Source organism: Equus asinus, chromosome 12, assembly GCF_041296235.1.
Source record: "Equus asinus isolate D_3611 breed Donkey chromosome 12, EquAss-T2T_v2, whole genome shotgun sequence".
Taxonomy (NCBI): domain Eukaryota; kingdom Metazoa; phylum Chordata; class Mammalia; order Perissodactyla; family Equidae; genus Equus; species Equus asinus.
In genome coordinates this window covers 36,167,241-36,182,281 of record NC_091801.1, presented here as the reverse complement: position 1 = coordinate 36,182,281, position 15,041 = coordinate 36,167,241, and the positions used below count along the sequence as shown (strand labels likewise).

Genomic DNA, 15,041 nt, shown 5'->3' with positions numbered 1-15,041 from the left:
TGGGGGGGACTAGGAGGAGAGGGAATTAGATGAAGGTGGTCAAAAGGTACAAAATTCCAGTGATAAGATAAACAAGTACTAGAATGTATATTTTGAAAATTTTCAAGAGAGAAGATCCTAAGGGTTCTCACCATGAGGAAAACAACATTTTTTTCTTTTCCTCTTTTTTTTTCTTTATATCTATGTGAGATGATTGATATTTACCAAACTTATTGTGGCAATCATTTTAGAATGTATGTAAGTCAAATCAGTATGCTCTGCACCTTAAACTTATACAGTAGTGTATGTCAATTATATCTCAAAAAATTTTGAAAAGAAAGATGCTAAAAAAGATTATCTTAAGTAAATAATAAAAATCAATAAATAATACTTAATAATAATAAATAATAACAAATAAATCTGACATAACAATAACAACAGCTAACATCTTTTGAGCACTTACCATGTGCCTGGGCATGTTCCAACTTATGAGGTTAGGCACTATTTTCATTTCATGTAAAAGGACTAATACAGTGTCTACACACAGAAATGTTAGATATTATTATTATTGATATTCTTGTTGTTCATGGTTAAAGTAAGACTGAGAAGGACTTCTCTTCCCACCCTGAGTGCATGGATGTCCTAGTGAAATGTTTTAGGTTACCACTGCACAAGAACCTGTTACCCCCTAGTAACTACATCTTGTCAAGTGATTCTCAAAGTTGAGCATGCATCAGAATCACTTGGAGGGGATATCAAAGTAGATTGTCAGTTTCCAAATTTCTGATTCAGTTGGTCAGGGATGGGGCCTAAGAATTTGCATTTCTAATAATTTCCCACATGATGCTCATGCTATCAGTCCCTGACCAAATTTTTTTATAACTGTTTTATTGAGATAAAATTAAAATATCATAAAATTCACCCTGTCAAGTGTACCATTCAGTGGTTTTTACTATATTTAGAGTTGTGCAACCATCGTCATTCCTGAAGAGAGTGCACATTTTTTCTTAATCTTTCAATCTGTTGTTTTGAATAAGTGCAGTTGAAAAATCAAAACTATATAAAAGGATAGATGGAGAAGTCTTGTTTCCATCATGCCAATCACCTGGTTCCTCCCCTCCATATAGAATAAAATTCTACGTAAAATAAACTTTTATTTTTTTCTACATGTCTAGTGTTTCTTCATGCAGACACAAGCAAATACAAATATATAGTCTTTCCCTGCTTTCTTACACTAGAAAGGCAACACACTAATAACTCTATTGTATCTAGTGCTTTTCTTACTTGGTATATCCTAGAGATTATTGTGAAGGTATACCATTGGTTACTTAGTCTTCTTTACATAAATGGGTGCTTCGGTTCTTTATAGCCTTTGCTATTGTAAAAAATCCTGCAGCAAATATCCTTATACACACATCATTTGATATGTGTGCAGGTATATCTGTAGAATCAATTCCCAGAAGTGAGATAGTTCTTAAAAGGGTAAATGCACTTGTAATTTTGAAAAATATTGGCAACTTCCCCTTGAAAAGGGTTGTATGATTTTGCACTTCCATTAGCAATATATAAGCATGTCTTTATCTCAGTGTGTGTTGTCAAGGATTTAGATTTTAGCCACTATTTTAGGTGTGCAGTTTTAATTTGCATTTCTCATTATGATTAAGGTAGCATATTTTTCATATGTATAAGGGCCATTTGTGTCCCCTTTTCTGTGAACATTTCTTTTCCCCATTTTCCATCAGGTTGTTGGTCATTTTTTCCCTGATTTCCAAGAGCAATTTATACTGTAGGGGATTATTCTTTTGATATGAGAAGAATATCAAATATTTTTCCTATTGTGTAATTTGTCTTTTATTTTGCTTATTGTAGTTTTTGCCATGCATAAATTAAGGTTTTTATGTAGTTGAATATCAGTCTTTTCTATTATGAGTAGTGAATTTTGAGTCATAGTTAGGCTCCCTCTACTCTAAGATTATAAATGAATTTGATCATGTTTTATTCTAATACCTTTACAGTTGGATTTTTTTCACATTTAAATCTGATTCATTTGCATCCCAGTGCACTCTTAACTACTAGGCTAGAAAAGGATATAGACCAGTAGAATTCAAACATTTCTCCCCCAAATAGATCTTTCTTTAAATGAAATCTCACCTTATTTTTAAAACAAATGGAAGAGCTGCCCTGGTCATGCAGTAGAGACCCTGTTTTGACTCTTACCCTCACCACAGAACCCCACGGCCCCTTCATGGAATCATTAGGATCATTGTAAGTAGAGTGAAACCCACAGATATCTGCAAAGCAAGAACTAGTCCAAAAAGTTTGACTAGAAAAATCTTAAAGGAAAGATTTTTCCACTTGTCTTGGAGTTTTGACATTGAATATTTGCTGATGAGGTAAGACAAAACTGTGTAAGTTCAAAGGTCCATCCCAGCACAGACTTATCTTTCTTACAGATCATTCACTTTTGCTGAGTCTATATGTTAAATTGAAAATTCCTCATAATTATACTCTGTTATGAATGGTATACTGGAGAAAATATGAACCTTTGTGTCACACATGAGTTCTAATCCTAAACACTTACTAGCTGTGCAAGTAAGCAAGTTTACTTACTTAGGCAAATTATTTCTATTTAATAATTTTTAGTTCATTCATTCATTCATTCATAGCAAATATTTATCTGAGTGCTTTGTATGCAGAAGACACGGTGCTAAGTGCTGAGGATAGAAATAGGACTACCTTACAGTACAGAGATGGAGCCGGATGGTAAATAATTATAATAATTATTTAGATCATGGTTATTATAACATCTTCAAAGGAGCTTAGGGTCCATGAAAGTGAAGAAGAGGGAGGCTCAGCTCTAGGAGTTCAGGGAAAATAAGGAGATCAGGGTCAGGGTTTTTTTGATTTCTTTGTTCTGTTTTCTGTTTTCTAAAATCTCAACTTAAAACTTTTATTTATTATTTTCAAAATTATCACAAGTAGGGGCCAGCCTTGTGGTGCAGCAGTTAAGTTCACACATTCCACTTCTCTGCAGCCTGGGGTTCACCGGTTGAGATCCCGGGTGCAGACATGGCACTGCTTGGCAAAAGCCATGCTGTGGTAGACGTCCCACGTATAAAGTAGAGGAAGATGGGAATGGATGTTAGCTCAGGGCCAGTCTTCCTCAGCAAAAAGAGGAGGATTGGCAGTAGTTAGCTCAGGGCTAAACTTCCTCAAAAAAACAATTATCGAAAGTAGAAGATGGGGCACCAGCACAGTGGTGCAGAGGTTGAATTCATACGTTCCGCTTTGGTGGCCTGGGGTTCAGTGGTTCGGATCCTGGGTGTGGACCTGCCCACTGCTTGTCTACCCATGCTGTGGTGGGCATCCCACATATAGAGTGGAGGAGGATGGGCATGGATGTTAGCTCAGGGCCAGTCTTCCTCAGCAAAAAGAGGAGGGTTGGTGGCAAATGTCAGCTCAGGGCTAATCGTCCTCAAAAAAAAAAAAGTAGAAAGAGGGTCTGGCATGGTGGCATAGTGGTTAAGTTTGGCATGCTCTGCTTTGGTGGCCCAGGTTCGTGGGTTCAGATCCCGGGTGTGGAGCTACAACACTCATCAGCCATGCTGTGGCAGCAATCGACACACAAAATAAAGGAAGATTGGCACAGATGTTAGCTCAGGGCTAATCTTCCTCAAGCCAAAATAAAGAGGAAGGAATAATATGACAAACCTCTATGTATCCATCTCCCAGCTGCAACAATTTTCACCAGCTGCCTATGAATTGGAGTGGCAGAGGGAGGTCAGAGCCTTTCAGGCAAATGGAGTAGCAAATGTACAGACCCTGAGTCCCTCAGGTGCTTCTGACAACTGAAGGAAAGCTACTATGCAGAACATAAACCTCACTGGAATGTTTGCGTGGAGAATGGATTGTATGGGGGGCAAGAGAGGATTAGGGGACAATGGTTAGGAAGTTACTGAGTAGTTTGGGCAAAAGATATTAGTGGCCTGGAATATGGTAGTGGGTAATGGATAGATAAGAGATTTATACATGGGAGGTGGGACAGATGAAACTTTAAGAGAGAATTTTTCTCTCTCTTTTAGTTCACAAAAATTCGCAGGTTTCAGCATGACCTACTGGGCGGATGTCAGTGCCACTACTGAGATGGAGAATTCTGAAAAGGAGCTATTTTGGGAAGAGAAAAATTTAGGTTGAAGAGCCTCTCAGACAGTCAAGTGGCGCTGACTGTAATGGGGCAACAGCTGGAGAAGCAGGGAGAAGTCTGGTTGCAGACATAAAAATAAGAGCCAAGGTGTAGACATACTAAGATGGTCAGCTGTCTCATAAGGTCAGATTGAGGCAACAATGGCAAATCCTTCTTCTTTGTGGAGTCCTAGTCAAAAGCCCAATATTCTAAATCCTCAACTACATTTAGAATCTAGTTTATCTTATTCTAAGTGTTGATAGTAATAGTATTAGCAATAATGCCGTCCTCAAGCTAATATTTTCTTCTTTCATTTTTTTCAACTATTGCAGAGTGGACATCTTACTATATACTAAGTATTTGTGGCTTTAAGCACCGGAACTCAAACACAAGATGATGAAAGAATAGGAATTAGAAAGGGAAGAGCAAAAATGGATAAATTGCAAAAGTGTATTCTTACAGAGGCACAAAAACTGCTTTTGAAGCAGAAGACCAAACTCCACTTCTATCATACTTTTGAGGGTACAACTAAGAATCCTTTCCTTCTCACCATGCTGACACTTTTTCAACTTGCTTGAATCATTGTTTTAGTTTTTTCTACGATAGATACCTTCATTATAGAATATGCCTATTTAGTTAGGAATTTGTAACCGAATTCAGTTTCTACTCAGTCTCAGCTCCCTGCCAAATTGAACTTCCTTTTAAATCTACTTCTCCAAGGCCTGAGACACATAAATATACTGATTTGTGGGATTAGGAATGGTGGCTGTCTCTAGTACTGAGTTAGCGTACCGGCAACAATGACATCATCTGGGAACTTGTCAGAAATACATGTTCACTGGCCCCATCCCAGACCTACAGAACCCAAGTCCAGTCATCCATATTATAACAAATCTTGGCGATTTTGATGTCTCCTAAATTTGATAATTTGGGCTCTGGATACTTAAACCTTTCCTCCCCTCACTCCCCCATCCCCCATAGATAGGGAGAAATAACACTCCTTTCTCCAGTTATCAACAGTTACAACCATTCCTGAAGTATTGATTGTTGAATTCGTAGCCTACTTCGAGTTTTCATCTTACTTTTCTTTAAGGTCCTTTGTTGCCTGACAAAACAGACCACATATGACCTTTATTTGAAAAACACCACTTGGGGGCTGACCCCCGTGTGAGGCACCTGCACAGCAGCTCCTCCACCCGAAGCCCGACGGCCAGAGATGCGGCATGCCCGGAGCGTGCTCCCCAAGATCTTGGGCCCTAGCGAGGAAGCGGCACAAGCAGCGAAGACCCTTTCCGGTCTCAGACAGCCAATCTGAACTCGACTATCCAAGCTCGCAACCCAGCCAAGATAGCCCACTTGTGCCTAGGAAGCGCGGGGTGGCAGAGAAGCCCCGCCCCACGCCCGAGCGCCCTTCAATCGCAGCGCGCGCTTCGGCGCGCTGCGCTGTTAGGGCGGTGCGTCCTGGAAAGCCCCGCCCCCCGCCCAAGAGCCCGCCAATTGCAGCGCGCGGTGTGGTGCGTCGAGCTGGTTCGGGGGCGCGCAGCCTTTCGGCCCCTCGAGGAGGCGGCGCGCCCGAGAGGAGGCGGTGCGCGTGGACATGGCCGGCGGCGGTCGCTCTCGCGGCCCGAAGGTAGGCTGTGAGCAGGGAGCCGGCGCCACGCCGAGCGCGCTTTCTTCGCGCTGTCTCCAGCGGTCGCCTGGGAGCCCCGCGGGCTGGAGAGTCCCACTCTGTCCTCCTTATCGGCCGAGCTCGCAGGGCGCAGGGTGCGCGTGGCTGGGCGGGGCTAGTAGGGGCGAGAGGCGGGCGCTGTGCTGTCGGGGATCTCTGGCGAGGCGGCGGCCGGCTCAGTCCGTGAGCGTGGGCAGAGCCCGCGTCGCGGGTTTAGCCCCTGAGGTTGGTTCCTGCGCGTTGTGCGGATTGAACCCCTCGCCGCTGTCTGGGCCGCGCCATCCGTGTCGGATGCGGAGGGCGGGCCGCGGAGTCACTTCCTTGGGAGAGGCTAGGCGTCGCAGCCATGGGGGTGACGAAGTGAACGATTGGGGTGGACTCTGGGACGAGCGTGAGAGATATACTTACCCTCGCTGGCGTTTGTCAGTTCTGTGTCTCTTTTTCACTCACTCGTACAACGCGCCAAGGCAGTGGTTGGTATGGAATGGTTCTGCCATTTCTTCCCAGATATCTCTGTTGCCCTACTTTCCTTTCTCCCCTAAACTTTCTCTGAATCTTTTTCTTCCTGCTTCGGTGGGAGAGGAGTCTGAAGCTGACTGCTGTGGGTCTGTCTGTATAGACCAACGTCTGCCGCAGTGTTTGGGCACGGAGTGTGTGTGTAGGGAATGCTGCCTGAGTGATACTTAAATGATTGCAGCTGTATTCGTGAGTGCATCCTCCTTGTTCTGTGAATTGTTTGTGCTGGCGTGTGTATTTCACCTTTTAAAGCTATTTCTAAGTTTCTTTCTTAGAAATATGCTTGTCTCATCCTACTGAAACGAACTTTAAAAAGCAAACCTAGTGCCTCCTTTCTTGACTCCTTTTCCTTTTACCAAAAAACTTGCTGAAAAAATAGTCCATATATATTGGTTCAACTTCCTTAACATTCCTATGCTTCCCTGCTTCTAGGATATCATGGATTGTCAGACACACCCAATTTTGTAAGAGATTTTAGAGAGTAAAAGAAACCTATGACACACATACCTATCAATTGTAAGACACATCCTGATTTCAGAAATATTAAAATGTGAAAGAAAATCAAGGAAATTATTAAACCCAATGTAAGTTATTTACTTTGTCACTATAACATTTGACACATTTACTATTGTCTTTTATTTTTTTGGAGCATCCATGACTGTTGCTACCTTGATTGTCTTCCTGACTTGTAACTGCTCATTTACTGTCTTCCTGCCATGTTCTAATTTTTGACCTTGTGCTTTTTCTTCCTTAACAAGTTTAAGGAAATAAGTAATCAATCTCATTGATGTTGTGTCACTGCCATATAGATAACTTTCAGATCTGTATTTGACCTTTCCTTGAACTCAGTTTAAACTTAGTGTGTCATGAAATCATCATTTTCTCACCTTTAGTCCACTAGGCCCTAACAGTTCTTCCTGTGTTGTGTTGATCTTTTGTTAGTGATGCTCTTGGCTAGGAATGCCGGAGGCACTCATCTGGGCCATATTACTTGTAGCGAGCTCCCACAGATACTCCCTCCTCCCACCCCCCCACCCCCCCACCAATGTTGTGGCTGGATCAGACCTTGTGGTTCTTTTTATGATTGTAGGATGCACTTCAGCAGAAAACAGCAGGGAACTTTGAGGAACAAGATTTATTACTCATAGGTCCAGGAGGGTACATTGCACAGCCAGGGGCCACACAGTGAGGTTGAGTGGAGAGAGAGGGCGGGCAGACCCTATCTGAGGATGGCATGTCTAAAGTTTCAAGGGTTCACTCTTTCCTGGCTAATTTAAAGCGTAAGAGCAGGAATTAGGGCACTGGAAGAGAGAAGTGGGGTCAGTCAAGTGGTCAGTTATCTAGGTTACCCAGGGCTTTCTGAAAGAGGGAACCTCATGGGTGGGCGTGGCCTAGATCCTTATCTGGTTGTTTTGCTAGTAGCTATGTCATACAGCTGGCACTATGTTTATTAAAGATGGATGTCTTTGAAATGGATGCTTCAGCAATCCAAAGCTTAATGTCACTTACACTACAGTCTGACTTAGAAATCTTAGTGTTTTTGACTTGATACTCACTTCTGTCCTCTTTGTTCTATCAGTTTTCAAGACCTTATCAGTTTTTCTTTTCAGTAGTTGTATTAGTTATCTATTGCTGTGTAACAGATTGTCTCAAAACTAAACCAGCTTAAAACAAATGTTTATTTTCCTAGACAGTATCTGAGGGTCAGGAATTTGGAAATGGCTCAACTGAGTGGTTCTAGCTCAGGGTCTCCCAATAGTTGCAGTCAAAGGGTCACTGAGTCAGGAGCATCCACTTCCAAGCTCACTCATGTGCTTATTGGCAAGTGTCTGTTCCCTTCCACTTCCATAAGGACGCTCATAGCATGGCAAATGGCTTTGCCAAAGGCAAGAGAGCGCACAACTAAGAAAGAGGCCCTGACATATAACATAATCTCAGAAGTGATATACTATTTCTTCTGTCCTATTCTGTTCCTCATGTAGGTAGAGTGTGAGGGGGGACTATAGAGGACTATAGAAAGTCAGGAGGTGGAGATCATAGGGAGCCATTGTGGCGGCTGGCTACCACAATAGTTTTGTCCCAGGAATTTTTTTTTTCATTTCTGTCACCATAGGTCAGGCCCAAAGTACTTCATGCTTGGAGTGTTTATGTGGTATGAGGTAGCATGCTTCCATTCCATCTTCTGAGATGACTTTCTCTTAGATGCCATTTTAATTATATTGTTATTCCTCTGCTTAAGCATCATTTTACTTCTTATTGCCTACATAATTATTTATTTTGGACTTACCCTATGCTAAGTGCTTTATATGTATTAACTCGTTTAATTCTTTCAACAGTCCTATGAGATAGGTACTATTGTTGGTCTTATTTTGTGGATGGGGGAACTAAGGCGCAGCAGAGAGGTTAAGTAATTTGCCTAAGGTGACATAGCAGTTAACTGAAGAATGTGGGTAGTCAGCTCCAGACTTTGCTTTGTTCAGGCTCATAACCTGTTATTTGTCTCTTCTGTAATGTGGCCATGCCTTATTCCTTAACTTTACAACTTTGTTTAGTATTTATCTTCAAGGTAAACAATTATTTTCACTGTATTTTCTTGTCTCTTGGTATTTGCTCATGTTTTTGGTTTGGAGTGATGCTGTTTCTTCCATTTCTGCTTATTGAAAATTTAATCATCTGTCAAGGCCCACCTCAAATCCCACCTTGTCCTTAATCATCCCAGTTGTAAATAAACTTTATTCTGTATTCCTGTGAAAAGTTGTCTGTATCATTCTTATAACTTCATGTCTTATATTAGGTTTACTTGTATCTATGCTTTTGTTCACTTATAATGTGGCCATTGTAAGATTGGGGACTATGCCTTCACCCCATGTCCCCCAGAACAGCTGCTATAGTGTCTTGTGCATATTAGATGCTTCATAAATATCTGATGAATGAATGAAATAGGAACTAATTTAAAAGATTTGGAAGTATTCTAGATATGAAGAAACATAGAGAAATACCTTGGTTAGAAGACTTATGTACCAGCCTCAGCTATACAACTAATTTTGCAATTTTGGGCAAACCACATACATCTTTCTGGACTCTTAAGATGAAAGGTGATATGGTCATGGACTAATGTGGTAGATTTGGGAACAGTATTGGGAAAGGACTGAATTGATAGATTCTAAAAGGATGAGGTTTAGGCACCTGAAGTTAAAAGAAGAGGGGAGAATCAATGGTGACTCAAAAGTTTAACTTGCAAAAAATGAGGAAGTTGAGGAGAGTTTGTTGCTGTTTAACTGATATCAGGATATACAGATTTGTGAAAGTTAAGCCCCAGGGAGATTAGGACAGTTACTTGCTCAAAGGCTGGGAGTATTTTAGCAGTTTCCTCCCTCCTGCCTCAGCCCCCTCCCTGTCCTTTCAAGTGCTGGTTATTCTTTTTTCCTCTTTATGCTTTGTGTTCTCCCATTACTTGCTAAATAGCCAAGAATGACCACAAATACTGTTTTTCTCTACCAGTTGCTACCTTTTGAGATTTCCTGATCCTCCCCTCACTTTCACAGTTCCTTTTGCCTCTTCAAACTGAATTATGGTTCTCTGCCTTCTCTACACTCTTTTCATGCTGAAAGGAAAACTGTATCTTGGCAAGATCATAAAAGAGAAATGAAGGAAGATTATATCTTCCTGATGACACCCTCCTTTTCTAATCCTTTGGGTCCTTGTCACAAAAGCTTATTGTATTTTTGGTGCGTCTTGCATAATCACAAGGACAAGTTAGATATTAAATACAGTGTATATTAAATGTATATTAAATGGCAAGTAGGTCTTAAGTACGATGTATGTGTTAGTTTGAATTGAAAAGTACACTAAGGCTATACTTCAAATGAAAAGTGTTTTCTTTTTTAAGAGGGGAAACATTTTGCTTCTTTGAAGTGGGAGGGAACTGGAGCCAATGGAGGAAGGACCAACCTTGTACTTTCCTACAAGATTGGATTCTGGTACAGAAAGGGGTTAGTTTTAGAGAATGGGAACGTTTTCCCTCTGAGACTGTAGGGAAGGAGAGTCCAGTAGATGGGAGGCGGGCTGATTTTTACAATCATTGATTTTAACCCAGGGGAAGATGTGATGACTTGAGCTATGATGATGACATGGAAAGGTAAAAGAACGTGTGGGTATGGAACTCATGCATGTGTGTGATTGTGTGTAGGTATGTGTATGTGTGCATGTAAGAGTGTGTGTGTGAGAGTAGAGGGCTAACAAATGAATAAGAGTGTTTACCAGCATTGACGGAGGACATGTAATAAGAAAACATGAAGGGTGCTTCTCTCATTTTGGGGTCTGTTTATGGTAGCCCTGTGGGTTGGTAAAATGAGTTGGTAGAAGGGTAGGAGTCTTAATGCTTGAAAGGCAACACTGAAGTAGTTGGCCATAGAGTGCAGAATGGCAGGGGAAACATTGTGATTAGGATGAGGCTAGTGACTCTGATAAAGTGAGTGGGCTTGAGACTTAAAAGTCCAAGTGAATTCCCAGCTACTCAGAGCCCAATCAGAAACTCAGCTGGTGGTAACTTTGTGTGGAAGGTGCATGTGATAGTTATTGGTAGTCACTTTTGTTAAAGTGAGGTAATGCAGAATCAGTGGCTAGAATGTTTATTTCTGGAATTAGAATACATGGGGGAGAATCTTGACACATTGCTTACAAGCTCTCTGACTGGGGCAATATACCTAACATTTCTAAGTTGTAGTTTGTCTATAAATGGGGATAATACCTATCTTGCAGGGTTGATGTGAGGATTAAATGATGAGAATCCATGAGATGATATACTGAGCATATAAGCACTCAATGTTAGTGATAATGAAAGCAATTACTAATAAAACACCATGATAGTGAAAGAAATTTTTATATGAGGTTGAAGCTATTGTACATCCTCTACTACTTTACGTCTAGATTTCCCTGAAATTACTTCTTTAACTTGTTGAACAAGAAATAGGAAGAGGGCTTTGTTTTAAAGTTGTTTAGTAATGATGGGAGATTCTCTCATAGTTACCTTGGTAGGAGTACCTTATGGTTCCAATTTTAGCCCTTGGTAATCCCATTGGATGACTTGTTGGTGACTCTACTTCTCAGAATTATACTATTTAGTATTGACATCTTGGTCTAGAGGTTGTCTTATCCTTAAAATGGAAGGGAAAGAGAGCTAATGGAAGACTTTCTATAAGTCAGGTACTTCACATATATACTTCATTTAAAAGAAAAAGTATTTTCTTTTTAATCAAAATAATATTTGCTTGTAGATAAGGTAAAGTAGTACAAAAAAGTTTCTCATGAAAACTAGTGATCCCTTGCCCTACTTCTTCCTGCACTTAGTCCTGTCCCTGTGAAACAATAACTTTTCTAAACTGAGATAATTGTGGAATCGCGTACAGTTGTAAAGAATAATACAGAGAGATCTCATGTATCCTTTACCCAGTTTGACCCAATGGTAATATTTTGCAAAACTGTAGTACAATGTCACCATCAATATGTTGACATTAATGCAGTCAGCTATTTTATTCAAATTTCCCTAGATGTACGTGTGTATATATTTAGTTCTATACAAATTTATCACCTGTAGGTTCATATATCCACCACCACAGTCCAGATACTGAACAGTTCCATCAGCACTGTATTGTAAAAGGATCCCTATAAAAATAATCACACCCACTCCCTTCCAGTAACTCCCATTACCCCTAATCCCTGTCAGTCACTAATGTGTTCACTGTTCTAAAAAATGTGTCATTTCAATAATGTTATAGAGTCATACAGCTTGTAACTTCTGAGGATTGTTTTTCTTTTTTTGCCACTCAGCATAATACTCTGGAGATTTATACAAGTTGTTATCTGTATTAGTAGTTGGTACATTTTTATTGCTGAGTAGTATTTCATGGAATGAATGTACCCCTGTTTCACTTAACATTATATCTGTTAAAGGACATCTGGGCTGTTTTCAGTTTTTGGGTTTTATGAATAAAACTGCTGTGAACACTTGTGTACAGGATTTGGTGTGAACATAGGTTTGCATTTCTCCAAGATAAATGCACAGGAGTGTAATTGCTAGGTCATATAGTAACTGGATATTTAGTTTTGTAGAAACTGTTTTCCAGAGTGGCTGTACGATCTTAAAGTCCCACTGGCAATGTGTGATTCAATTTCATAGATAATAAATTCATCCTTTTAAAGTATGCAGTTGTTTTTAAAGTATACAATTGCCTATTGCAAGTAGGCCACTGCAGTATTAATAAATTACTGCTAATTGTTGTAGACAAATGCCCTGGGAATAGGACTTTTTCCCTGAGTGAGCTCTGATTGTCAAATTATGGTAAGCTCTTTGGTCAAATTATGATAAGTCCTGTGAATAAGTTTTTTCCCAAGAGCTGCCAAATGGGTCAGATAGTGATAACTTTGGAGAGACAGGGCTATTTGAAGAGCTCCAAACTCAGTTTGCTCTCTGCTACACTGCCAGTTTACTACCCTGGTTACATGGCTGCTGTTTTTCAAGGCTACTGTGGAGCTAGAGTGGGGGCATGAGACTAGAGCAAGTTAAAACACCACAAAGTTCATTGTTTTTCGAGAGATTCAGCTGTTTTACTTGAGTAAACGCTATTCAGATCGTTGCCTCTGGTTATGTATGTAGTCTATGGATAATTTCCAGATTTCTGAAAAATTAGATTTTGACTCTTTTTGTTAATGTTCTCACTCCTTTCAGTGGAGGAGTGGGTTATTAGAGATCCTTACTCTCTTATTCTGGAAGTTTGCCCATCCCATTTTTTATTATCTATCTATCTATCTAATTATTTATTTATTTTTGAGGAAGACTAGCCCTGAGCTAACATCTGCTGCCAATCCTGCTCTTTTTTACTGAGGAAGACTGGCCCTGAGCTAACATCGTGTCTATCTTTACTTTATATGTGGGATGCCTGCCACAGCATGGCTTGACAAGCATTGTGTAGGTCCACAGGATCCGAACTGGGAACCCCGGGCCACCAAAGCAGAATGTGCGAATTTAACCACTGTGCCACCGGCCTGGCCCCACCCATCCCATTTTTTATTTTAACCACTCTGATAGGTGTGTGCTGATAACTGACTGTGGTTTTAATTTATAGTTTCATGATGGCTAATGGTGTTGAACATGATTTTATGTACTTATTTGCTGTCCCTCTGTCCTCTCCGATGAAATATCTATTCATGTCTTTTACCCATTTTTAAATTAGTTTTATTTGGTTACTGTTGAGTTTTGAAAGTTTTTGTTTTTTAGTATTCTAGATACTAGTCCTTTATTGGGTATCTTGTTACCGAATATGTTCTCTCAGAGCAAAAATTTTTAATTTTTACAATATCCATTTTATAGTTTGTGCGTTTGCTATCAATTCTAAGAACTCTTTGCCCAGCCCTAGAACCCAAAGATTTTCTATTTTTTCCTAATACTTTTATAGTTTAATGTTTTACATTTAAGTCTGTGACATATCTTGAGTTAATTTTTGTTTAAGGTGTGAGGGTTTGGTTGGGATCCTCTTTTTTTTTGCCCATAGATGTTCAGTTGTCTGGTGCCATATTGAAAGTCTGTTCCTTCCTCCATGGAGTTGCTTTTGCATGTTTGTCAAAAACCAATTGAGCAAATATGTGTGGGTGTATTTCTGCGTTTCTAAAATGTCCCACTCATCTGTGTGTCTATCTCTTTGTCAAATTCACTGTCTTGATCATTGTAGCTATATAGTAAGCCTTAACGTCGGATAGAGCGACTTCCCACTTAATTCTTCTTTGTCAAGATAGTTTTAGCTCTTCTACGGCCTATGCATTTTCTTACAAGTTTTAAAATGTGTCTATTTCTACAAAATCCTTGCTGGAATTTTGATAGGAAATTTTGATAGGAAAGCTATAGATCAATTTGGGGCAGATAGACATCTTTGCTACGTGAGTCTTCCAGTCCATGAGCATCTTTATTTATTAGGCCTTCTTTGGGTTCTTTTATCAGTATTTTGAAATTTTTAGCATATAGGTGCCATGAATGTTTTCATAAGTTTATACCTAAGTTTAATTTCTTTTGGAGTGATTGTTTATTGTGTATTTAATTCCAGTTTCTACATGTTTATTGTTAGTATTTAGAAATGGATGGATTTTTGTGCGTCGATGTTATATCATATGACCTTGCCAAACTCACTTATCAGTACTAGCTATTTTTGTAGATTTCTTGAGATTTTTCTCCATAGAATATCATGTCTCTGTAGTTTTCTTCTTTCTTTTTCAATCTGTGTTCTGAAATCCACCACCCTCCTCCCACCTTCCTGCCTTATTGTAATGGCTACAACTTCCAATACCATATCACATAAGAGTGATGAGAGCAGATATCCTTGCATGTTACTGATCCTAGGGGGAAAGCATTTGTTCTTTCTTGAGTAAGTATGATGTTAGCTATAGGTTTTTAGGTAGATACTCGTGAGTTGAGGAAATTTACCTCTATTTGTAATTTGCTGAATGGATATTGTATTTTGTTATATACTTTTTCTGTACCAGTTGATAGGGTTTTTCTTTTTAGCCTGTTAATATGGTAGATTACATTGGTTGATTTTTTGAATGTTGAATTGGCCTTGTGCACCTGGGATAAGCCCCACTTGGTGTATAATTCTTTGTAGACATTATTGGATTCTTTTTGCTAATATTTTGTTGAGTTTTTTT

The 15,041-nt window shown here is 39.8% G+C and overlaps 1 protein-coding gene across 18 annotated transcripts in view; it reads left to right on the top strand.

Annotated features, from left to right (window-relative positions):
- Nucleotides 1–5,659: 5,659 nt before the first annotated feature.
- Nucleotides 5,660–15,041, top strand: part of SPIDR (scaffold protein involved in DNA repair) — a 470,799-nt gene continuing 461,417 nt past the window's right edge. For 14 of the 18 annotated variants that reach the window (XR_011493246.1, XR_011493245.1, XR_011493244.1 and 11 more), the window contains exon 1: nt 5,660–5,792. Coding sequence is in view for 11 of the 18 variants with exons in the window: in XM_070481312.1 (XP_070337413.1) it covers nt 5,760–5,792 (33 nt within the window). In the remaining 7 variants the exon portion in view is untranslated. Of the gene's footprint in view, nt 5,793–5,959; nt 6,057–15,041 lie in introns of those variants that run through there. The other 4 variants (XM_070481313.1, XM_070481318.1, XM_070481314.1 and 1 more) reach the window with 4 other exon arrangements.